General features: G+C 30.6%; 4 protein-coding genes across 6 annotated transcripts; 1 reads left to right on the top strand and 3 right to left on the bottom strand.

Moving 5' to 3' along the window:
• Positions 1–31: 31 nt before the first annotated feature.
• Positions 32–5715, bottom strand: LOC145945195 (dehydrogenase/reductase SDR family member 7-like). Its single transcript, XM_083054032.1, has 10 exons — positions 5496–5715; positions 3790–3930; positions 3500–3713; positions 2468–2611; positions 1949–2101; positions 1731–1837; positions 1322–1561; positions 1113–1232; positions 655–821; positions 32–278 (listed from the first exon to the last, which is right to left on the bottom strand). The coding sequence occupies exons 4-10, from the start codon at positions 2589–2591 to the stop codon at positions 209–211; spliced, it is 981 nt and encodes a 326-aa protein (XP_082910158.1). The 5' UTR covers positions 2592–2611; positions 3500–3713; positions 3790–3930; positions 5496–5715; the 3' UTR covers positions 32–208.
• Positions 5716–6995: 1280 nt separating this feature from the next.
• On the bottom strand, positions 6996–12158 carry LOC145945705 (phospholipid scramblase 1). 2 transcript variants are annotated; one of them, XM_083054840.1, is made up of 7 exons: positions 11722–12158; positions 11505–11597; positions 10587–10736; positions 9830–10041; positions 9221–9382; positions 8654–8800; positions 6996–8463 (listed from the first exon to the last, which is right to left on the bottom strand). In XM_083054840.1, exons 1-7 carry the CDS (start codon positions 11816–11818, stop codon positions 8419–8421), a joined length of 906 nt encoding a protein of 301 aa, XP_082910966.1. In that variant the 5' UTR covers positions 11819–12158; the 3' UTR covers positions 6996–8418. The 2 variants fall into 2 exon arrangements, with proteins under 2 accessions (XP_082910966.1, XP_082910965.1); XM_083054839.1 differs by having other exon boundaries at positions 7000–8463; positions 10587–10739; positions 11722–12141.
• A 1789-nt stretch (positions 12159–13947) lies between these two features.
• Positions 13948–24322, top strand: LOC145945703 (uncharacterized). 2 transcript variants are annotated; one of them, XM_083054833.1, is made up of 10 exons: positions 13948–14164; positions 16123–16396; positions 16713–16813; positions 16986–17221; positions 17864–18113; positions 18677–19054; positions 19299–19427; positions 19763–20003; positions 20284–20417; positions 21785–24322. In XM_083054833.1, exons 2-10 carry the CDS (start codon positions 16135–16137, stop codon positions 22148–22150), a joined length of 2097 nt encoding a protein of 698 aa, XP_082910959.1. In that variant the 5' UTR covers positions 13948–14164; positions 16123–16134; the 3' UTR covers positions 22151–24322. The 2 variants fall into 2 exon arrangements, with proteins under 2 accessions (XP_082910959.1, XP_082910960.1); XM_083054834.1 differs by having other exon boundaries at positions 18905–19054.
• On the bottom strand, positions 24215–25610 carry LOC145945707 (uncharacterized). The gene is given in 4 exon segments (XM_083054844.1): positions 24215–24343; positions 24346–24482; positions 24657–25153; positions 25473–25610. Coding segments are annotated over 3 exon segments (363 nt in total). The 5' UTR covers positions 24754–25153; positions 25473–25610.
• Positions 25611–25710: the final 100 nt, after the last annotated feature.

The raw sequence follows: 25710 nt of genomic DNA on the forward strand, positions 1-25710 counted from the left end.
ATAATATATATTATTGTGAGAATATATAATGTAATATAAAAAATAAACATTTAATAAAATCGCAAGAAATATTAATATATTTATACATATTTTAGCATATATCTTTACATGTCTCATGTAAAAAAAACTTTAGCAAAACAATAAACATAGTAAACAAAAATAAAATAAATTTTCATTCGTTAATAAATATAATAAATAACAAAAGTAATCAGTTCTGACTAGAAATCTTAGCATCTCGTACTTTCATCAGATATTTTGTGCCCAGACTCTTCATCAACCTTTGTGAAAATACAAAACTATTAAGTAACGCAATAATATTAAAATCGATCGAAAGATTCATTCGGTTTCGGTCTTCTAATTCTAATTTTCTTACTGTAAGTTTACTTTAAGTAATCTTTAATTGCAATAGAGAGAATTCTATTTATAATTATGCTATGTATTCTAGATTTTGCATATTCTACTTCTCTTCAATGCTTTATATATTATACGACACATAAAATTAGATAAAAATAAAATTTTACGCTAAATTTTGTTGAACAAACGTTAATGTAAAGAACAGAATTCAAAAGCTGTAAAGAAGAGACCGAACGAATTTTTTGTTCACCGTAATTATATGTAACATGCAAGAATTAAATAAAAGATAAATATATATACCATGCTGCGAAATTCGGGAAACAATAAAATATGTAAATCAATCGTAACGCGGTCGGTTTGGCGATCCATACTTCATGCAGCTTATTCGCAATCGCTACTCCCATTAAATGTGCGCAACGTTCCGCGGTAACTTTGGACTTGTCTACTTCCGTGTTTATTCCGTATTTCTAAACAAATAAAAATTTATTCGCAAATTTACAGCAATTGGATTTAGATGTGTATATGTAAATTTTGTAATCAATTAACATACAGAGTATACAGATGAGCGTTTTATGAAACTGATTCGAGAGAGTCAAGTGCGTTATTTCGCTAAAATAGTTTCAGAAAAACACAAAATAAAATTGTGAATTTTATACGTAATTATTTTTGATACAGTTGCGCTATCGTAATATAATATCGTATCTCAAGTTCCGTATAGGAAACACTCTGTATAAATCTCGAAATTGTATTTTACATACCTCGCCAGATTTCTCTGTGAAACTCTCCGCTAGAAAATTGGTCTGCACCGGACCTGGGGAAACAATCGTCACGTCGATGTTATTATCATAGCAGTCCATCCTCAACGATTTGAAATAACCCTGCGAATAATTTAACACATTTGAAGTGAATCAAATTATTGCATTCGGATAAACTTATTGTATACAGTATTCAAAAAGTATTTATTTACGTGCAACGCGTGCTTTGCGCCACAATAGGTTCCCGATCTGATTGCTGGTAAAAATCCCGCGATGCTCGAATTAACTACGATTTGACCTTTACCTGTTTGTAAAAAATGCTTAACCGCTAATCTACTCAAGGATACGCAGGAGAACACATTCAGGTCGAACATCTCCCTGTCGACCGTCATCTCGATGTTCTCCCATTGTGCTCTTTGACTGCGACCGGCATTATTAACGAGTATATCCAACTGAAAGATACAGATGCATATAAGGCTCTTTTTAATTAAGGAATCAAATAAAAGAGAGAGATAATAGAAATAGAAAATAATAAATAATTAAATTAAAAGTGACAAGTATATGGAAGAGACTTTATCAAGTCGCATGAATTAACGCGCGATCATAAATAAGCGAAAGTACTTTGCCAAATTTGTCGATTACGTGTAGGAAGGCTATCTTGTGCGAATCCTGATCAAGCAGATCCAGAGGATACACTTCCACATCATCGTCGTCTAAGGATTTGTTCTCTGAAAAGAAATGAAACGTTTATCAAAATTTCAGCATATCTCAATAATCGTGGTGTACCTTATAACTTAAAAAAATCGTCAATTTGTCGGGACGAATGTGTCAAAAGTTACCTTCTAGACATCTCCTCTTCACTTTTTCTAACTCGGTGACTCTCCGAGCGGACAAAATTAATTTACAGCCCGCTTTGGCCAGGACGTAAGCCAAGTGTTCTCCAATACCACTGGACGCACCTGTTATCCATACGACTTTGCCTTTCAACGAAGCTGAAACATGAAAATAAATCAATACAATTATATAATAATTCATTTATACTTTTATTTTTTATATAAAAAATAATTTTTAATATATTTTTTAATATTAATATTTTTTTGTATATATTTTTTTATTAAAAATTAATAAAATAAAAATGTTTTGGTATATGTTTTAATAATAAAATTTTTTTTAATATATATGTATATATAATAAATTTAAAATATTATATAAATGTGTATAAAAACTCTTCGCCTCGAATTCTGTTATCATAAATTGTGTATACAAATGAGTAAACACCTTATTTGCTTATTTTATCTTATTTATGGCGCTCAAAGAAAAATTTCTTTTTAGATCCATGTAAAAATAGATGTACTTACAAACAGGCTTGCCAAATATTTCCTTATAAGCGAGCAGTAGATCACAATCCAGAATGGAGGGAAAAATGAGATACGCGAGATAATAGAAAAGAATTAGCAAACCAAAACTTGCGAGTAAAACCATATTGCGATTCGAAATATTATCTGCAAATAAACATAGACTGAAGTTATTATTACATATAGATATAAGTTTTTAATTTGCAATTCTATGCTTTTCTTTTAGGTAATATTGCGTATTTCTTTCGCGCGACTCTCAATCGATATAAATATTTTTATTATTTACTAGAAAGTTCTGGAATTTATATATCCTTGAAAAGAAAATTGTTTATTTTGAAAAGATTTTATTATCTTGTAATATTTCTTTCTTTCTTTTATAAATTTAGCTTTTTCTATTTTCCTATATAATAAATATTATCGTAATAAATTGGTAATATGATAATGATAAATATTTACACACAAGTTAAATCAAGAAGACTTCTAGTATATTATAAAAAAAAACATGTCAATGTTGCGATTGAATAATCTTCAAAATATTTTAGAAGTTCTTGTCGCTTTCATTATTTCTTGAAAATCATTAACAAATAATTTTGTTCATTCAAATAATCTTCAGTGAGTAAAAACATAAAAATCGATAAACGAGATATATGTAATTGCACATTTTTAATTTTTTGCGCGAAGATAAGATAGTATAATAAAGAAAACGAATTTTAAACAACCGATGTCAATATGAAACGGACTTTGTTCGCACGATAAATTGGAAACATATATGGAAATATGTAGAAATTAGAATTGTTATCATATATTTCCTTTCGCATCTAAAACACCGCATGTGGAGTAGACATCGTCTTGTGCAAATAATTAGTCGCAAATCCACGTGAAACTATATATATATATATATATATATATATATATATATATATTGTATATACATATATATATATTTTGTTTACTATTAGTTTTTTTTATTCATCACCACAGAATATTCAAACAGTCGAACTTTTATTTATAACTTCTTTTCGAAATATCACTTACCTAATTTTCGTTAATGCTGCCTGTTGATGCCTGATGATGCCTTTAGAAGTGATCCACTATCGAAACTGTCTGTTATTTTGATTTCGACAATCTGACTGAATTCGGAAACATCATTTCTTATATATATTGATTTTAGATAAGGAAGTAGGGATACCCGGCCCTTTCCCCTTCGTGTGTCCTCAGATGTCGAGCGTTCGCGAATGCTTTCCAAATACTTATTTATGTAAAAATAAAATATATTAGTATATTAATATTATCATATTTCTTTGTGCTATGACTATATATCTTACTTTTTTTGCTGTTGAAAAAGTCAACAACAATGAAAACAGGTGACACAGCTAAGCAAACGATAATACACCTTTCTCTTGCTTACGGTTTATTAATGATACTCTCGATATAGCCTTCTATCGTGCATATGAAAACAAATCATTCTGAAAGGAACATTATATATGCTATACTATAAATTTCGTATATTCATTCATTAAGTTTAAAATTCCTTCAAAAGTAAAAATATAGAATATAAATCGTATATTTTTCCTCCTTAATTTTTTAACAAAGATTTAATTTTTGATCGCGTCGTTCGTTGAAATTATATAGCACTGCATTGAGCTATCGTTATATCATCGAAAAATATAACTTCCTGTTATGCAATTGTAATTAATAGCTCAAAATTAATTCTGTACATAAACGAACATAACGTACGCTAGGATTGAAAAGGTTAAAGCAATGCGTATTAGAATATACGCGCACATGTAAATAAAGACATTAAATGTAAATCATTAGTTTCAAATTTTTTATGAAATTGCATATATGAATTTTTATGAAATTTTTAAATCCTTTTTTTTGTCTTTTTTAAATTCTGAGCAGTGTTTGTTTTCTTTTTACTGGATATATTTAATAAAATATATACACAATAAAATATATACTTCATTATATTGATAAATAATCAAACGTAAGATGGTGTCAATTAAAATAAGATTCTTTTTTAATTTACTAAAAATGTAATATAAAGATTATAATCTCGAAATTTTTATAGTGTAAAGAATATAGTATTAAATTTTGATAAAGAGGAAAAAAATAATTTTATGCTCAAGTTTTTATGCTTAAGTTATGTTTGCAATTTTCTCTTTATTTTATTATGACAACCGCAAAATAAGCACATTGTTGTGGCATAATTAAAATGTATAGAAAATTAAATTGAATAATATTTTTTTAACTTCTAAGATTAAAATAAATAATTTCACCATTGTATAAATAGTCTAATTTTACATTTTTATCTTTAATATTTATCTAAAATGTCTCTTATATGAACATTTTGCATTATTTGTAAGTATTTGCCAAAAAATGTATGCTTCTATTTTTATTTTATTTTTATTTTTTTTTATCTAAATCAAATTATTCATTTGTAAATAACTTTGAATGTATTAAAGCAATACTCTGAATTTATATATCCAATTTGCAACTAGATTACGAGACTATTATCGATTATCAGTTATAATTATATGTTATTTGCATTGCAATATTAAATTGCAAGCAAAAATTATTTCTATTATTTTTTTTCACTAGATATAATAACCCAATAATCTCCAAAAGTATTTTTTTAAAATGATCTATAACTAGTACTCGGGTTTAATTGCAAATTTTTCAATATTTTATTTAAGTAAAAGTAAAAAATATAAAACAATAATCAAACGGAATAAAATCATGTCTATATAAACTATTCTTCACGACCGATTATACTAATTAAATATATATGTTGTCATATATTTGATATCTCTTTCTAGCCACAAAGAAACTAATTATTATTCTACTAATCATGTGATGCAGAACATACCCATTACCCCAAAATCACGTGTCAAATATCGATCCAATAACGCTATGTTGAAGGAAGAAGATGCTTTCCGATCGATTCATATGAAAGATGTTCCAAACACAATGCACACAATTCCTTTGACACGAGAAGCCCTTTATATTTGTATATTTTATTTCGATTTACCTGTATGCCTATGTCCTCTTTCCAGATATCTTCCCAGTTGCTCTTCTAATTCACGAAAAATCGGTTCACTGTAGGTGAATAGAGAAGACAAAGGATTCACTGTAGATAAATGGAGGAGACTCGGGTAACGTGCGTGATGACTTCAGGAAGGCTTCGACGATAATAATATGGTATATAGTATGTATATGGTATGAAAATCTCAAGCGCGTTCCCGAATTGAAAACCGACTTTAGCCGACTTGGAGACGAAGCTTTATGAAATGAAAACTGAAGAGTGGCAATATACACTGACTTCGGTATGATTCGGATATTTTCGTAACATGCGTGAAAGAAAAAAAGATTAAAGACGCGGTCCTTATGAGAGCTAGTAAGGCAAATGTTCCAATGGTTGGACGTTTGTAGGATAAATGTATTAGATTCATTCAATAAGAATTTTGATATATTGAAACAATTTTTAATTTTTCAAATATTTATATTTATCGATTAAAATATCTACTATTTAAAGAGTGCACAGATTTTTGTTTATTGAATACCTACATATAACATAAAAATTTTAATTAAAAATTAAAATAAAAAATAATTTAAAATTAAATTAAATATAAAATAAAAATTTAAATTAAAAATATATAAATGGCCCAATGTTTGGACAAGACAAAACATTTGTTCCAATAATTGAATTATGCTGTCCCAATGTTTAGACATAATAAGCTGAAAAATATTCATGTTGTTTTTAACTGAAAATTTCCTTTAAATTAACTTTTAAACTTACAATTTGATTTAATCTAACAGGAAATACTTTTATAGTCATAAAATAAAAATAAAAAGTTTACTTATTTATATAAAAAACTAAAAAGAATAGACAAGACACTTTAAATAATGAGGAGACATCAACTAAATAACATTTAAATTAGTCAATATTTTGTTTTTCTTTGAATTTTATTTATAATCTTTTTTAATTCGTTTTTTTTGTTCCTTTGTCATGCCTTTTTTTCTCTAGCTTCAATTCTTTTCTTGTGTCTATCTGCTATATCTTGTTTTTTAAGTTTTTTATTTTCTTTTTTTTAACGATATTGCAAATATTCATCAGATGCAATCGATGTTGATGCATCACATTGTAGGGATTTTTTTTCTTTTTTTTTTCGTTTTTTTTAGTGGTTGTGATCAAAACAATTTATTTTTTCTCTCTCATGTTGCCTTCATTTTTCTCTCCTTGCCGTATGATTATGTATGATTGTATAAATGTATACATAATTGTTTACTTTATATCATCTTTCAGATGTGTATATATTACAATTGTGTATTTAGTTAATTATAAAATAACTTTATTTTATAGTTACACGCTCTATTACTTTAATTATATTTTAATTTATTAGATATATAATCACGAATTTGCTGGTACATTACGAGACATGCTTTTTAGAAATATTTGAAATAATAAAATATATAAATTTTTTTTAAAACATAAATTTCTTTTATTTGGCGGATTTTTTGATATGTGAAAGCAACCCAACTAGAGAATTATGGAACATTTGTTTGTATGTAATTATCATATTTAGTGTTAATCTTTTTTCAAAAGTCTTGCTTCAAAATAAAATTATGAAAAAATATAATTCAATAATCAATACTTTATAATATTTAACGCATAATACTTATATATAATAACAATCAATATTTAGTAGATTGTTTATACATTGGGACATGTCCAACCACTGGAGGATTTACCTTATATGTTATATATTAGCCAAATATTGTCGAGTTTCACTGAAATAGACCGAAATCAGTAGCTTCAAATTTTTACATTAGATCGCTCTTCTAGTATTGGCAGATAATATTTATGTCCAGATATTTTTTAAATTTAATTCGATGACTAGATGGCACACAGAAAGAAATATAAATATGTGAGAAAAATAGCAAATTACTAATAATGATAAAATTACATGCTCAAAGTTTAAAATTTCGATCGATCAATTTTTTATTTGCTTAAATTTTCTCTCTAAGATGCATTTTTTCTCATGTTTGTTTTTTTATTTTAATCTTGTTGCATCCGAGAGCCAACAGATTTGACACGAGATAATAATCCAAGATACATGGACTTTTGAATAAATTAGTACTTATTAGTAATTATTTTTCAATGAAGATTTGTATAAAAAATTGATTTGAAATTCTATATATTAATTCTTTTTGCAATTTATTCCCACGTTATAGATTAATATTTTTTTATTTATATAATAATAAATCTCGTTGACTGATACTAAAGCAAACCTTTGCCGAATTATACGTATATCATACGAGCGATTTTGCAACATTGAAAACTGTCTGAAAAGTGCTTGTTTTGCACTTCTCTTATCTCTTTTGCATTTAAACAGAAAACTGTTGATAAATATGTTCAAAGAGCGACTTTATTGCCAAGTTATTTGAAATATATAATTTCATTGTGTATATATGTATATATATTTTAATCTCTAAAACTCTCTTTCCTCTTTCTAATAATACGTAATTCTTATACAGGAACACGAATACAATACAAATAAAAATATAAATATGTCTATAAAAGATATGCAATTTTACATTATGCTGTTCGAACGTTTTCAAAAAAGAACTTGCTCCTCACTCGAAATTTTACTTAAAAAATCGAAATTTCCTTATTATTAATTCCTACTTTGTTTATCTTTCGCAAACATATAAAAGTCGCGGTGAGTATTTATCATACTACATATTATGCAATACTAATTAGAATATTGAATAATTAGGTGATATCCAATCAGCGCGTTTATATAACGTATTTATATAACCATTCTATAAGGTAATTTCTGTTAAAAGAAGGAAAATATAAATTATTTTCTCAAAAGGTACCTGTGTATCCACTTGCACTTGCATAGAGAAAAATGATGATTACTTTAAATTGTAAATTTGTTTGTAATCATCTATCTCCTGGACGCTTTTCTTATTCGTTGAAAATATAGATATTCCTGGAACAAGACGAAAATTTGTAAGATATATGAGGTGGCGACCCTAATAATGAGTACAATTACTATATTTATATTTAAATAATTGCTTATATAATAATATATATATATATATATATATATATATATATATATATATATAAGAAAAATCAGAAAGCGATTATCGCGATGCAATAGAAAATCGATCACTAACTATCAAGAATGATGCGCCAAGGAGTAAGCTTTTCAATTTTACGTCGGTGTCTACTGGAAATGTGAGCAATAAAATATAATCGACCGATAAGTGGTCCCATTGATGTATCAGCGATGCGACTTGGCGCGATCCATCTAAGGATATGATCTAAAACGGAAAAAAAAACGCACAAACACACATATAAATAGATAAAAGTAGAAAAAATATTAATATCATATTCTTACAATAAATTAATATAATATTCTTAAAATAAAAATTAATATAAAAAGTTAATAAACTAATATATTTATATATTAATATAATTAATATTCTAAAAATAGAAATATGATATTCCTAATATAATAAATATATTTAAATTTATATTTTTGTTTTCTTATGCATGTAAATTAATATTTCTGAATAAATAATATTAAAATTATGCGTGATAAATAACAAAAAAATTGAAACAAATATGCACGATTCCAATCCCCGACAAGTATAGATAGTTATTATTTTTAGCAATCATTTATGGTACTATTTTTAACTCGCGACATCTTTACATATTTTACATCTGGATGATTCACTCACCTGGAATTGCGCTTCTTTGTACATGCAACAGCCGCAGATATTGGGTCCATATATATTACAAAGAGGTTCCTTGTACGCATCATACACCGTAAAGTTTGGTCCTATCAAACTAAAATTCTCCTCTACGCTACCGATGAAATTCGCGCTTTCCACTGTGATTTTCTGCAAAAACGCATGAGATGATCAAACAGAAGGATGAAAACTCATCCGCACCACACATCTATCAAGGTCTTTTATCTTTTATTTCTGTTTATAGCCGACAATCGATGAGTAATCCTACTCTTTTCATTCGTTTCAGTTTAAATAGATATGTATCTCTATTTCAATATAATTTTAATCGTGTATACAATATATATATAATTATATTTATATATTTTTTATTATAAATATAACTTTTATATAATAGCTATAATATATATAATCTTTTATATAATGACTTATATATATTTATATAACTTTTATATAAATGTATATATTTTTTTTACAAGTTTTTTACGAGTTATGCGATACCTCGACAGTTAATAAACATCGATTCGAAGGCGTGAGCGCGAATAATTACAGGGGAATGGTGCAGGGGTATAATACGACGCCTATGGTATGTTAACTTGCCTGTCGCGATCCAGGTAAGTGCATCCAACTGGGATCCTTTCGCATAACGAACGCAGTCTCGCCGCATTGATCCAGGACATTCAGCACGAAACCCTTGTACCAGCCGAACATCCGCGAATGCGTTTCCATCTTGGACTCCATGGCCAGGAACAGCGTTTCCGCCCGCGGTACTTTCACCCTGTACTGAGTTCCCCTTTCCGTTCTGCCGAGTACTATCGAGTATTTCGCGTAAATTGCGTATATATTTTTTTTATTTTATTTTTGTATATATATTTTTTTTTTTCTTATTCGAACTGATACATATTTATGTGTGTATATAATTACTCATTACATTATACATATATATAATTCCAAATATTATAAATTAAATCTACAATAAAAAATAAAATCTCTACAATTTATGTAACGATAAATATAAATCATATATACCTCTTAAATAATCTGTAAATAAAATTTAATATTAATTATAACATTAATTATACATATATGATATATAATTAATATTATATAATAAAAGAAAGAGAAAGAGAGAAATATATACATATATATATATATATATATATATATATATAAATGAATAAAAATAAAAAATATCAACTCCTGCAGTAAATAAAAATAAATTAATATATATTTATATTATAATATAATTATTTATAAGAGTATTTTATTCATTTATATATATTTTTTCCCCTCTCTGCTCCGTTCTTTTTCTTTAGGATGATAGGCGAGTTTGAGATGCGTTAAATATTGTACGTACGAGTACTCAAATCAATAACCTGCTGAATTTCCAACTGTTCGACTCCGGCCAAGAACTGCGTGCCGGAGGTCGCGTTCAATTGCGCCCTAGGTGTCGAGATCCAGTCCAGGGTACTGATGGGAATAGGTCTTCGAGGAAATCGTAGTTCACCTTCTGCAAGGAGCGTAATGATGTGACGCTCGCGAACAACATAAAAGACCGCTTGGAATTTTATTAAGTTACGCGGGCACTCGAATTAATCGAGAGATCGATTCCGTCGTGTTACGTAACGTAGACTCTCATTAACCCATCAAAGGCCGATATAAGAGAAATTAAACTATTATTCTTCCCACGTCTTTATATCAACCGCAGTTCTTGAGCAATGCACTTTCATAAATAAAAAATAAACTGCCGATTACCTCAGCATAATTTACGCTAATAATGTGTTCCTTTTATCTATTATAACAATATAAATTTAACTTAAATTAAGAATTATCACTTACATATGTTTAGATATCGATATATTAATAATTATTTTATTTCAGTTGGTTTTTTATTTTACAATTTATTAAATTTTCTTATATATATATATATATTCTAACAATTTGTTTTATTTTATATTATTATATTTTTCCATATATGTATTTTCCAATGTATGTATAAATGAAAATTCTTTGTTGAATTACATTGAATTACATGTAGAAAAAATTATTAATGTAAACTAAAACAAACTGAAATAAAATAATTAATACTCCATTTGATCTCTTTTTTTTTTCTAACCAGTAATGATAATAATTCCTTTTAAATATCTATTTATGGGGAAAAAAGAACAAATATCTGATTGACTAGTCTAGTCGTTAATAAGTTCGCGTTATCTTACTATCAGCGAAGCCATATGTATTCACACGCATATATATACACACACACATACACACACACCTGTCGGTTGCATCGTGATGACGGTGCTGTTGGCGTAAACGATCGGCGCGTTCTCCTGCATCTCTATCGTCTGCGTTCCCGTGCACGACGTCGCTAAAGGGATCCGGAAAAAAAGAAAGAAGTGCGCTGTGTTTTTACGATATAACGTTTTCTATAAAAATAACGTCGCGCCTGAGTGTGATAAGATGCGATATCGCGCTCGCTCATTGTCTGATACCGGTTGCCGATGATTGTTCGCCGCTCGTGGACGCCTCGTTCAGCTGTTGCGCGTAACTTCTTTGCTCCATGATCGGATCCGCTTCCGTATATCGCATGATTTGAAAAAAATCGAGCAGAGATAAGGATGCGCGAGATCAGCTGAGATCAGCTGAGCGATCGTTATCTCCCTCTTTCACTTTTCCGAGATTTATTCGAATTATACGGTTCCTCCGAAGTGCGAATTTTCGCGCAAAACATCGAGCGAGCACTGCTGGATATTCGCGACTTAATTCTTAGTCTACCTTGTTATCGTCCCTGATAAATCTACCATTTATCTTTGACATGGATAAGCGATATCGTAGGTAGATATCGATAATAGTACATCTGTCCGTAACACAAAAGCGCTGATCTTTCGAATCGAGAGCCAAAAATCGCCAATGACGAACGTGCAAAAGAATGCAGATCGTTCCTCTTTTCCTCCATTTTTTTTTTTTTTTTTTTTTTTTTCATATATGGTACCGAAATATATACATATATCTTCGCGCGAACTTTTATATATCTAATTTTCTAGTCAATTATTCGTAATTTTATTATTTTGTGACTGATTAGTTTTAATTGCAATTTACTGATCTTGCGAAATGTATTTTCTGATTATTTGCGATACAATTATCGAAACATTTTTTATACTTGGACATTTCAATTGACTAGAAAGATCTTATGAGAAACTATAGATAATATTTATAATATAATTTATAATTTTTAAAAAAACTATAAAACGCTCATATAGTGTTCAATATAAATTATGGTAGAATCGACGATTATTTTTTGCAAAAAAAAAAGAAACAAATAAAAGATATAAGATATACATATGATTGCACATAATTGAGAAAAAAGATTTTAAATGTAAAAGTAAAATACTTTAAAAAATATTTTTTCAATTCTTTATCATTTTCTCTTCGGTTATATCGATCTACTGGATGTTCTATCTATACTGAACACCATGTACAGACTTTAATGCGAGTATTAACATAATTGCATATTTATGCTATTTTCTTATAATTACGTATTAATCGTTACATATTATAAACGTTGATAATTTTTCTATGTGTATCATACTTATATAAGTAGGTATAAAAATGTGTAATTATACTTTATAAATGTATATAATTTGCACATTATTTTTGCACAAATAAAAAAAAGTACGCTTTCCGAATAGAATTCTCCTCCTTTTTTTGCACGTACGAGGAATTAATTCATTAGATTTAAGCTCCTTTTTCGTTCCAATTAATTTCGCAGCGAGCGAAATTATATTTCCATTATCATTGAGCTTTTACTCTCGAGACTCACGCGATAAGACTTTGCTTTTGCGTATACTTATCTCTCGATTAAAAACACATATACGTATATGTATACATATAAATATAAGATCGCACGCGGAGGAGTTCTATGCAAATAATATACATTTTTATATCTTAAAATCTGCGAAAAAAAAATAATCTAAAAGAAACTGATTAAAAGAAAAGAACAAAGTCTCTTTTTATACTTTTTCTCGTAATCCGCGACTTTAAACCAGTTTTTAGTAATGTTATGTCATTATAGTTTTTTAACGATTTTTTTTTACTCGGCTACTGAAGAGAGCGACCAGGAAATATTTGTGGCGTCCTATATTAAAAAAATTCTTCGTTCAGTATATATTCATCTACGTATCTACGACAACAACATTTACATTTAAATCGATCCTTTTATTTCCAATTGCGAATTAATTTTCTAATTTCGATATCTCCTCTTATTTTTCAAGATGGAGACTCGACGTAAAATATTTCTTTTACCATTTCGCTCCCCTAAATATCTCTCGATGATCGCTAACTGCGAGCTGAATTTTTAAAAAAATCACGTGCGAAACTTTCCAAAATAGCAAAAATCGATAGCCGATACGCCTACACCGAGATCGAAAAATAGCGAGACACTCGACGCTATTATTATTTCGAGATTAACTAACAATAAGTAGCGTCGCGCGATTACAAGGATTTCCAAAAGGAGTCGAATTTAATTCTCATGGAAATTTCATCGGATATAAAGGACGAAAGAGAGAATTTTCCGGTCGGCGTGTTTTTTTCCCCTCGACACACCCCGCCTAAACCCTTTCCACCCTCCACCCTCCTTCTTCCCCCTTTTACTTGTTGCTGCCGGTTAGCTGTCAAAGTTCCATGCGCGTTTCTATCGATCCTACGCCCTGTCGCCCTATATAAAGGCCGTCGCCATTGGCGGTCGTCCTGGTCGACAGAAAGCAGGACGGGATTCCATGCGCATCCGGGGAATATCGTCGTCGACGACGTTGCGACGTAGTTGAAAAAATACGAGAAAAAAAACAAGAGAAAAGAAAAGAAAGGAGAACCGCACGCGCTAACAAGTCACCGGGTTTGTCGAAGGGTGTCACGCGGATGAGACATTAAATCGACCAGGTACGTCCCTCCCTCAGTTCGCCCGCGCCGAAGGACCGTCAATTAATTTCCAATTAATTAATTTCACCGACCTCACACAGTGCGCGCAATTTTCCGATCGTAATTTCATCTTCTTCTCCTCCTCTCTCCCCCCTCGACGAGCCACTCGTGACCGAAATTCCTGTGCGTGTCTACGCAATCGAATCGCCGATGGAATTAATTGTCCAATATAATATAAATTGTGCGGGGAAAAAAAATTCTCTATATCGTCGTGATCCGGATTTTCTCTCGGAAATCATCGGAATGTCCGTCCCGTTTTTCGCCGTCGAGGCGAAATTGCGAAACTCGCGCGCTTCGTCATTTGTGTCATTTTAATATCGCTGGCATCGTAAATATTCGGTCGTTGTTCGCAGATTACGAAATTACATGACACGAGCGAATAAACGTCGGGTCATCAACTGATAATTCGATCCGCGCCGCAAATATCTGACCTCCTTGCTTTTTAATTTAAACACGACATATTTTATTAATCGTTATTCGCGACTACGACGACTATAAGTTATTATTAACGATTACGTTTCATGTAAATTTTTGAGAATGTCAAGAAACTTGTGTATATGATAATAATCTTTCGCTATATATATAAAATATGATTATATTAGGCGCGCTAACGATATCAAAATATAGATGAGATATTTCGTATCGATTTTTACTTTTGTGAGAATTGTATATAAATTATTTTATATTAATTATATAATACAATTTATAAATTATATTATATTATAATTATAATTTATATATTATATTATAATTATTACAATTTATAAATTATACAATTATATAATTATATTTTATTTCAATTGTAATCGCAAACTGTAGTAAGTTAATCCGTACCTTTATTTAACCGCAATGCAAATTTTATTAATGACACTTTAAGCACTCTCCAAAGCGAAAAGGTTGAATGTCAAGCTCAAATGTTTGGAAATCAATATGCGAAATATTTGCGTACATAGCAATTTATACATTGCTGAATATCAATCGAAGACCTTTATATACGTTTATCGATCCCGAAAGAGATATTTGTATTGCGCGACAATAGCTTGTATTTAATTGATACAGTTTAATTCGATACAGTTTAATTACTTAATTTAATATAATGTATGTGACTCTTTCATGTTTTTTTAATTATAAACATACTCTCAATTTCTTTAATTACTCAAATTATACTATGTTCGAAAGAATTTTTTTTAATAGTTTTATACTTTGTAGTATATTTTCTTACTTTACTATTATTTAGCCACAACTTTATAATTTATAATTAATTAAATAAATACATAAATACATACGAAGAATTTTTCCACAAATGATGATGATTTGATTACAATCTTGTTTTGGCTTACGCAGTTTCGTTACATCGTTCTCGATACGTCTTCATTCGCGCGAAGGACTTCGCTACCCTATTAACAAAATCGATATCAGCTTAGTACACAGTATGCAAAATAGACATAGTCAATATATCTATATATATTTATTATGACGTAGATTTCAATTTTACGATTGAAAAGAGTCGAATAAAGTCAATCAAAAAATTTATTTAAAAAAATAGAGATTATAATATATAAAACGTAAAATTTATCTCAGAGAGATTAATAAAGATTATAGTAGAGATTAAGTTTTCATTTTGAAAAATTAAAAATAAATATTAAATAACACTTATATACATATATATTATTTAATCAATATCAATATATATTTATAATTAAAATTAATATATATATATATAATCCCCAATTTTTTAAATATACACATACATATAAATTAAAGCTATTAATATAAATTAATATAACTTTTGCACAAAAACATAGATAAAAATATGTATTTTTTTAGAAGAGAAAATTTGGAAAATAAATTTAATTACAGAGAACCAATTAGGTGATTTTAATTATATCTGCATAAAACTATACGTTTCTACCGAGCAGTTCGAGGATCAAATGGCATCGCGAAGGTGGATGCTGCAGCTGCTGATCCTGGGAACCGGCGCGTACGCGCTGGTTCCCGCGGTTCGGCAGCCAAATCGGGAGTCTCTCAGGAGCGCCCTGGACGCGGTCGCGCGAAAGCAGAGATCCCTGGACGCGGCGGACTCGCCGGAATACTACAACGATCTCCACTCGTTCAAGTATCACGGCGGCGGCGCCGACCGCAAGTTCGATCGCGACTTCGACGAGGAGGACGAGGAGATCGAGTTCCTGCCCGGTAAGAGAACCAGGATCTAAGAGAGATTTTTCTCTTATCGCGTAAAAGCTAAAAATCTCGCCTTTTCTCATCGCATTATATCGATCTTTTATTATTATATTTATATTATATTTATATTTATTATATTTATTATTACATATATATTATTATTATTATATTTATTATATGTATTAGTCTTTGTAATATATATAATAAATATAAATGTAATATAATATATACAATAAATAATAAATATTAACGAGATAGAAATTTTTTTACGAATTTTACATAATATTGAATTTATATAATTTACTAATTAATTCCATCGCGATTTCAGATAACGGCCAGCTAGAGACGGTGGGGGAGGGTCTCCAGGGCCTGAACAACAAATTATTCGAGAGAGCGTTGCTCGATTATTTGGAGACTCTACCAGAGCAGGTAAATTCTTCGATTTCGACAGACATCTGATAAAGAAAGCGAATAATAGAGCGATAGAGACGGCCAGTTTTTTTATTCCCAAATCGCGAGATCAGACCCCGCAATTTGAAGAATTTTTCTCTAGACAATTTCTAATTTCTAGATAATTATTCAGGATAATTAACGTTTGCAGGAAGAACCGGTGGCCTCCATCTTTCGCGAACGCGAGCGAAGCGGCAGCCGCAAACGAGGCGGCGCCGGCGAACGATTGAACCCGGACGACAAGGAACTGGCGAGGTTGTTCGTGGAGGAACTGCAGGACGGTTCTCCATACGGTTCTCTCGACGAGATGGACGACGACGATTATTTAACCGCATTACAAACGCTGTACGACAGATACAGAGCTGGTAGAGGGAACAAAGTATACGAGTGAGTTGGATTTCCTCCAGCTGCCACTTTCCTCGAGATCCATTACGAAGATCACAATTATAAGATATAAGAAATTTTTAATCAATCTGACTTAATTTAATTTTTATTCATCTAAAATCAAAAATAATGTAGTTGATATAATATAAATTTTGGATAAATCTTAATTTAAGTTTGACAGTTTCTCCTATTTCTAAAATTTATTAGAAAAAGATTTATTAGAGAAAGATATTTCTCTCCTATTTCTCTAATAAAAACGGAAATCTTATTGCGAAAATAAGAAAATTTCTTGCGATGCAAATACAATCTTACCTCTCAAACACAATTTTTCCATGATTGTCGAAATTAAATTAAAATTTATCCAAATTTCATATTATATATTATAACTACATTTTCCATTTTAGATAAATAAAAATTAAATTAAATTCCGTTTTATTAGAAAAATAGATATTTCTGTCCTCGCGAAAACAATTAAATTTCTTGCGATACAATCTTATCAGTATCTGTCAAAAAAAATTTTCCATGACTATCAAAATTACATTAAAATTCATATCGTTATTACACTATTTTAAATGAATAAAAATTAAATTAAATTACATTGATAACCATTAATGGCTTAAGAATAATAATGCTTTTGCTCGACAGAACGGCAGGACCAATGTCTTGGGGCGAACTGCTTAGCAAGGACTCGTCATCAAGGAAGAACGACGACGACGTCGCGGATCAGGATCAAAGTATCCTGTACTTGTCGCCTACGATGGAACGTAGAAACGTCAATAGCCGATATCCTATCGGTCGTGAATTCGGCAATTATCGCAGGCTGACAAAGCGTTATCCGATCGCTAAGAGAAGCCCCAGACCCACCCAGACTAAGCTAAAGACCACGGATCCTAAGGTGATATGATAAAAGAGAACATTCATTTAACCCTTCTGTCAGTAAACAACTATCTGGACATGCAAAGCAACTTTACGTATAAAAAATTTGCTATGAAACTTTTCTCTGCTCGAAACAAAATACAAAGTCTTTGTATTCGGAAATCTTCTAAAATATAACGAGAAAAAAATATTCGGTAAAATAAAGGTAAAAAATTATGCATTGATAGAAGGGTTGAGGATGAAGGATATAATATCCTCTCTATCGTAATCATTTGCCTCCTCGAGTTTTTTAATTTCAAATCGATTAATATCGTTTCATTATAACGAAATATTATCTACATCAACATATATTTCTAAATATACTACTGTATATTTAGCTATGGTAATTAATATTTTTTAGCTATAGTTTAACGGAGAATTCTATAGCTAAAAAATATTAGTTATCATAGCTAAAATTTAGACATAATAACTAAATTTCATGTGTAATATAGAGACAGCTAAAATTTAGCTATGGTAGCTAATTTTTTTCCGTGTATAAATGCAAGCTGTATATTAAATACGCATTTAACGATACATTGCAAGGTTGCTCAAGACCTGGGAGCTCTATTCGGCACGCAATCCACGGACACGCATAATCGCACTCATCAAGCCGATCACGATCACGATCACGAACACGAACACGATCATGTGCACGATCACGAACACGAACACGAACACGATCACGATCACGATCACGAAAACACATCATCGGAAACGCCGCCGAAAATGACGCCGTCTCCGAAGGGTCAAAAGGAAAATATTACGAAACAGGACAAATCGAAATTCGTCCAGGTGAGAAAGAAGAGTGTCGATTGGTCCCAATATTTCGGCATCGATCGTAGAAAGAAGAAGGCTGCTTTTACGGGCGGACTGGACACGCAAAATCAGGACAACGAATGGATGTTGCAACGCTATTACGAAGTACATATATATATCGCAATTATTACAGTTTATTATTAAATAATTCTTCAAAGAAAGAGATATATAAGAGAAATTTATTATACATATTATTAATTTATATATTAAATTAAACATATATTAATTAAATAAATATATATTTAAATTCAAATAAAAATTAAATTATTGAAAATTAATTAATTAAAAATAACGGCTCGCAATTTTTTTATGGAATGAATAATCGAAGTGTTCTTATAAATCTCGACAGAATATGGCCGAGAATTTGAAACCGAAAGATGACGAGCAAAAAGACAAACTAGATCCAAAATTGAGATACATGTTAAGCTCAATTATCAAGGAAGTTTTGAAAGATCCCAATTTAGAGGACGAGGAAGAGGTAATTTTGCTCTGCATTTTTGCGACAAAATTTTATTTGATTATAAAAATAAAATTTAAATTTAATTTAATATATGTAAATGTGTTAAATTTTCTCTCTTATTATTAGAATATATCATCCTTAAAATTATTAAGTATTTCATTATTTAAATATCAAGATTTTCAGGAAATATAATTAAAATTAGATTTGATTTAATATTTTTTAAATTATAATTAAGTGGAAAATGTACAAGAAAGATATGAATTATATAAAGATTAGCACAAATAATATAATTAATAAATTATAATAATTACAATACAAAAATAATCATAAAATGAAATAAAATTTATGTTTAGCTGCAAGATAATAAGTTAAAGCCACGAATTGCGGCAGCTTACTTGCTACAGAAGACGCTGAACAATCTCCGAAATAACGCCGCGGCTCAGAAAGAGTCGCAAAAGACGCAGAAGGAAGCGCATAATCTGACATCAAATTTCCGCGAGAATAACAACGGTAGCCCTAACAGTAATAGCGAGAACGTTGGTAGAACGAACGATAAAAGGAGCAGTATCAGTAATAACATAGACGACGGCGAATGTAAGTATGCGAAAAAAATATTAGAGAGAGTCGTATAGAAAATTATATAATAAATTATATGAAAAAAAAAACTCCCTAACAACAATAACAGCATTCACCCAATTTTTTAATGAAAAAAAGAACAATTAATTTGATGATTTTTTAATATCTTTAGATTTCTCTCTCCTATATAAATTTTATTTTTCATAATTTTATTATCTGTAATTTAATAAATCTATTTGAATATAATGATTGTATATAGATTATGTGTATATAATACATAATTATTTGGATTATACAGCCATCGAGGAACCTAGAAGCTGTCCGGAATTAGAAGCCATCGAATGGCGATGCCGAGCCGTGGATAATCTAGCCGGCGATACATCTCGGATGCTTTACGTGCCATGTGTGAAACTGCAGATATGTAAAGCTTGCGTACGTACACTCAATCTATATATCTATATATTACAGATTTATTTTTGGGATATTTTATATGTAAATTCATCTATAATAGCCTATATAAAATTTCATAAAAAACGTCTCTCAAATCAGTAATTTTAAACTTCAAATATTTCTCCAAATATTTTTTTCAATCTAACAAAGAATATGTGTTTCGCATCGAAAAACCTTTCTAGAATATTTAAAAATTAATTTTATATATAACAAAAAACATGTCTTTTTAATATAACATTTGCTTCACATCAAAAAACCTTTTTAGAATATTTAAAACAATCTCGTTTCAATCTTTTTTTATATGAAAAATTAAATTTACTCTGGGACAGAATTTGCATTTTATCAATATATGTATATTAAAAAAAAAAGACTTTACTCTCTTTCCCATTGTCTGTTTTAATTTTATGTAAAATATACATAATAATATATGTTTTTCTGAATATATTAACAAAATGCAAATTTAATTTCAAATGAATCTAATTTATCATATAAAAAGGAGATTGAAATGAGATTGTTTTAAATATTCTAAGAAGCTTTTTTGATGTGAAGCAAATGTTATATTAAAAAGAAATGTTTTTTGTTATATATAAAATTAATTAAAAGACAATGAAGAAAATAATATTATATATGTATATGTATTCGACAAAAAATATTATATAATATTAACATCTCCATTTGTCTTTTTTAATAATATATGTATATAAATTCTTTTATATATTCATTATCTTTTTAATAATATATAAATTCTTTCTAACATTCTAGTATTATTTTTTCAAATATTTTAGCCAGAGAGAGATATTCCTCGTGATAACGAACCTCTTATCATTGATCTACAAGCGCACGACGAGGAAGGGCTGTTACCCTGCCTGGCTAATTTAATTTTATATATATAAAATATATATAATAATATATGTTTCTCTGAATATATTAACAAAATGCAAATTTAGATTCAAGATGAATCTAATTTATCATATAAAAAGAAGATTGAAACGAAATTGTTTTAAATACTCTAAAAAGGTTTTTTTATATAAAGCAAATGTTATATTAAAAAGAAATGTTTTTGTAATATATAAAATTAATTAAAAGACAACGAAGAGAGTAATATTATATATATATATATTCAGCAAAAAATATTATAACATTATTTTAAAATATTATTTAAAATATCTTAACATCTCCATTTATTTAATTAAAATAATATATATAAATTCTTTTATATATTCATTATCCTTTTAATAATATATAAATTCTTCCTAACACACACACACATTCTAGTATTATTTTTTTCAAATATTTTACCCAGAGGGAGATATTCCTCGTGATAACGAACCCTTATCATTGATCTACAGGCGCACGACGAGGAAGGGCTGCTACCCTGTCTGGCTAATTACGCGGCGGAGGCCGGCAAGATTTGCGACTCCAGAGAGGGACAGACCTCGAGCCAGCTGACGATCGCCGAGCGACAGTCGTGCGCGAACGCCGCGCTGCTCCTGTCGCAGCTGCAGCCTCCTGGGGCCGCGATCGCGCAGTGTCGCGCGCGTTCCGCACGCGACTCCTGTCTACGACTCTATCACGCGCGATACGAGCACCGTTACTTCCGGGCGTCGCCGGCGTACGAAACACCGTCGTCGTCGTCGTCATCATCGTCGTCGGGACGTCGTCCGCATCACGCGGGCGCCCTCGACGCCCTGCAGCAAACCTTGTCCGAACGATAAGAAACCGCGAACGAGGAAGCCCCGAGGTTCCGCGCCGGAAATGAACGGTCGGACCGCCAATTGTTCGGATATTGATTTGAGGGAGATTGATTTCCCATCCGCAGAGAGAGAGGAGATTTCGAGATTATACGGAGATTCGCCATTTGTTAATTTATATTGAGAGATTAATTTATATTGTTATTTTTTATAATCTTGTTTGACTGTGTATATACCTATTATTGTAATTTAATTTTTTTTTCCTCTCTCTTCCTGAGAATATTTCGTCCGGATAATCGGCGGCTCACCGATAAGGATGTTTGAATAATAATCGAGGAGATTCACCCTCAGCGGATATCATATAAATTATAAATTATTATAATATATAATTCATTATAAATTTCTGTGATCTCTCTCTCTGATAAATGTAATCTTGTTTGAGGAAAAAAAAAGATTTAAAAGATTTATGAAGGACTGATTTTAATCATATCATCTTGTATGTAACGCGAATATACATGTGTAAAGTTTTTTTTTCTGCATTTTATATTATCAAATGTGATAAAGTTTCTTTTTCTTTTTTAAATAGGGATCTGCAAAATCCTGTATGGTATCCGCTGAGGGTTGACGGGCTGGCACACGAAAGGTTGTTCTCGAATCGAAATAAATTGGATCTAAAGAATAATTAGCAAGAGAATTATATCGCTTATCGGAATAAAAAGAAAAAGGATAAATAATTTGGAATATCCATTTTCTTTCGATTCGAGACCGCGAATTCGGATCTCGAGAAAAAGTACGACTCGACTCCAGCTCCTTTTTGCACACGACGCTCTTTCATGATTTTACATACAAATCCTTCGTCGGCAAAAAATTTCAGAGGATCCCGAATTAAAGGAAACAATAATTTCAACAAAAAATTAAAAAATATATATATCTAATTAGCGAAAAATAACGCGTTATTTATCTGTTGAAAGGAAATTTAAAGAATCTTGAATTCGGAGGGAAAAAGAAGTAGATGATATATTTAAATAATAAATTAACAAGGCGTTTTATCTATTTGCGAGGTGTGTGCCACACACACAAACACACACATACACAGATACACATATATACACACATATTGAGAGAATTTTCTCTTAGAATTTATCCTGAAAATCATGGTAATCGGACAATATGGTATGGAAAGAATTTTATAAGAATTTCTCTGATTAATATTTATCACAATAAAAATAATAATATCTATCACAATAAAATATAAAATATGTTTGATAAATTTTACTATATAATTAGTAAATTTTACTATGCAGTTTAGTAAAATTAATCAAACATGTTTTATATTTTATTGTTATATAGATATTATTATTTATATTGTGATAAATATTAATCAGAGAAATTCTCAAAATTCTTTCCATGCCATATTATTGTTTCACGATTACCATGATTTTCAAGGTAAATTCTAAGAGAAAATTCTCTCTGTGTATTTGCGCGGTCGGCTTTCCAAACCCCATACGACCTTCTTTCTCTTCCGCTGAACTGAACAACGAGATTAATGAATTATATAGGGACAATAATAATAGAGACCCTCGGACACAGATATATACAGTCATCGACGAGTCACTATCACGTCCGGACGAGCGCCTCGCAAATAAAATCGGGCGCGAAATCAAATACAAGTATATATGTGTATAAATTATTATCGTTAAGTATATAAGAGAGCAAGAAAACTAAAAAAAAAAAAAGAAAAAAACACGTCAGCGCGAGAATGCGTCTATCTCCTCATCTAGCGCCTCAACTTGTACTTGGCGCGTAATTTTCTGTGTGTAAAAAAAAATAATTACTCGCGCCGTGAAAAATTTCAGCGAAAATGAGATCTAGCGCCGATTTGTTTTATATAAATTAAATAAATTTGTTTCGCACGCTCTAGAAATAAATATGCGCCGGTTCGGGAAGAAGAAGAATTAAAGAAATGCGACTAGGAGATAAAAGGGGGGAGAAAGGGGGAAGAAAAACCGAGAGATGCTCGACGCAGCTTCCCATTCTGTGTCAGTCTATCTTCGCAAAAAAATCCAATATCTATTACTGTCTATTGTATCAAGTATTGTTTACGTTATATAAAACGGCGTTACACGGATACATGTTGATCATCGATGTGTCAGTCCTACCTATATTCAAAGTGTAATAAATATATTTCAACATAAATACCTTCTCGTGATTATTTGTCAATTATCAGCATCGTCAGCATCATCATTATTGTTCCGAGAGGGACTCATCTCCGAAACGGTCCGCAACGGTTCAAGTATCTTCAAACACTGCGGCTTGTAGAGCTTTAGCAATTCCAGTTGCATCCTCGCACAATCAACTGCAACGCACGAATTAATGTTAAAAATTAAATATATTAATATTAATATTAATATTAATATTAATATTAATATTAATATTAATATTAATATTTTCATTAGGATCTATTGTCAACTCGTTAATTACAATCTTAAATGAGAAAAGAAGATCGAGAATAATTCTCTATCGCACTCACCCCTGAGCTTCGACACCTGTTCGAGTCTGAGTTTCAAGTCCATCTGCGCTTTTGCGATCCGATCGAGCATCTCCTGATGAGGCTCCTCCTCCGACATTTCGGCGAATTAAATCGATTAATTTAATTACAGATTCTGCGACTCGCGATATTTAAATTTTTTACGAAAAAGAAAGCTACGAGAGAACGAGACTCGACTTCTAAAAGAAAGAAATATGGCGTCTTTTATTGGCGCCAACAGGGATGCCAACACAAAAATACCAGCGTACCCGAGGGTTGCGTTCGTAAAACTATCGTCGAACGGAGTAACCATTTGGGGAATTTTCCGATTGGCCAATCAGAGCGCGACTCTACTTCGGCGAATAGATTTTCGAACGCATTGAATTTTTCAGTAGCACGTGACATGTGACACTGTTTTCGCGGCTATTCTTTCGCCGCTTCAAAAACGTGACGTTAAATTGGTCGACAATTATATTACATTTAATCGATTTAATTAGGATCTGTAATCACATTAAAAAATTATCGATTAATACGTCGTAATGCTACTTATTTTTTCGCACGATCTAGAAAATTCACTCACACTACTAGACTTTTTTTTCGCAAATTTTAAACTATGGAATGAACCCAGACAGCACCATGTCCAAAATTAGAGCACAAGACATCTTTAAGAAGTCTTATATCTAAAAGATATCTTAAAAATATCTTAAAGATGTCTTATGCGCCGATTTTAATTGGACATGGTGCTATATCTGGGAATTGATTGTTGGAATGATACAATAATAATAATGCATTAAAATAATAAGTAATGAATAAATTTACTTGACTGCAGTCCTCGACGTCATCCTCGATGAGCTTGCGCGCTGACGATTACGAAACGATGGTTACGTCACGACGCACCCGCGTCACGTCGCCGTCAGCTGATTATCTCGTCCTGTCAAAGTCCGCGCGCGGTAATAGTAGCGGTGGAGAGGAAGGCGCGGGAGGAGGGGAAGACGAGAATAGGGTCCGGACCATGCGTAACTTCGTTTTCACGACACTCTCGTTGATCGTACGGAGG

This window comes from Prenolepis imparis, unplaced genomic scaffold (genome assembly GCF_030444845.1).
Source record: "Prenolepis imparis isolate NDT839.2.m4 unplaced genomic scaffold, iyPreImpa1.0 SCAF_14, whole genome shotgun sequence".
NCBI classification, from domain to species: domain Eukaryota; kingdom Metazoa; phylum Arthropoda; class Insecta; order Hymenoptera; family Formicidae; genus Prenolepis; species Prenolepis imparis.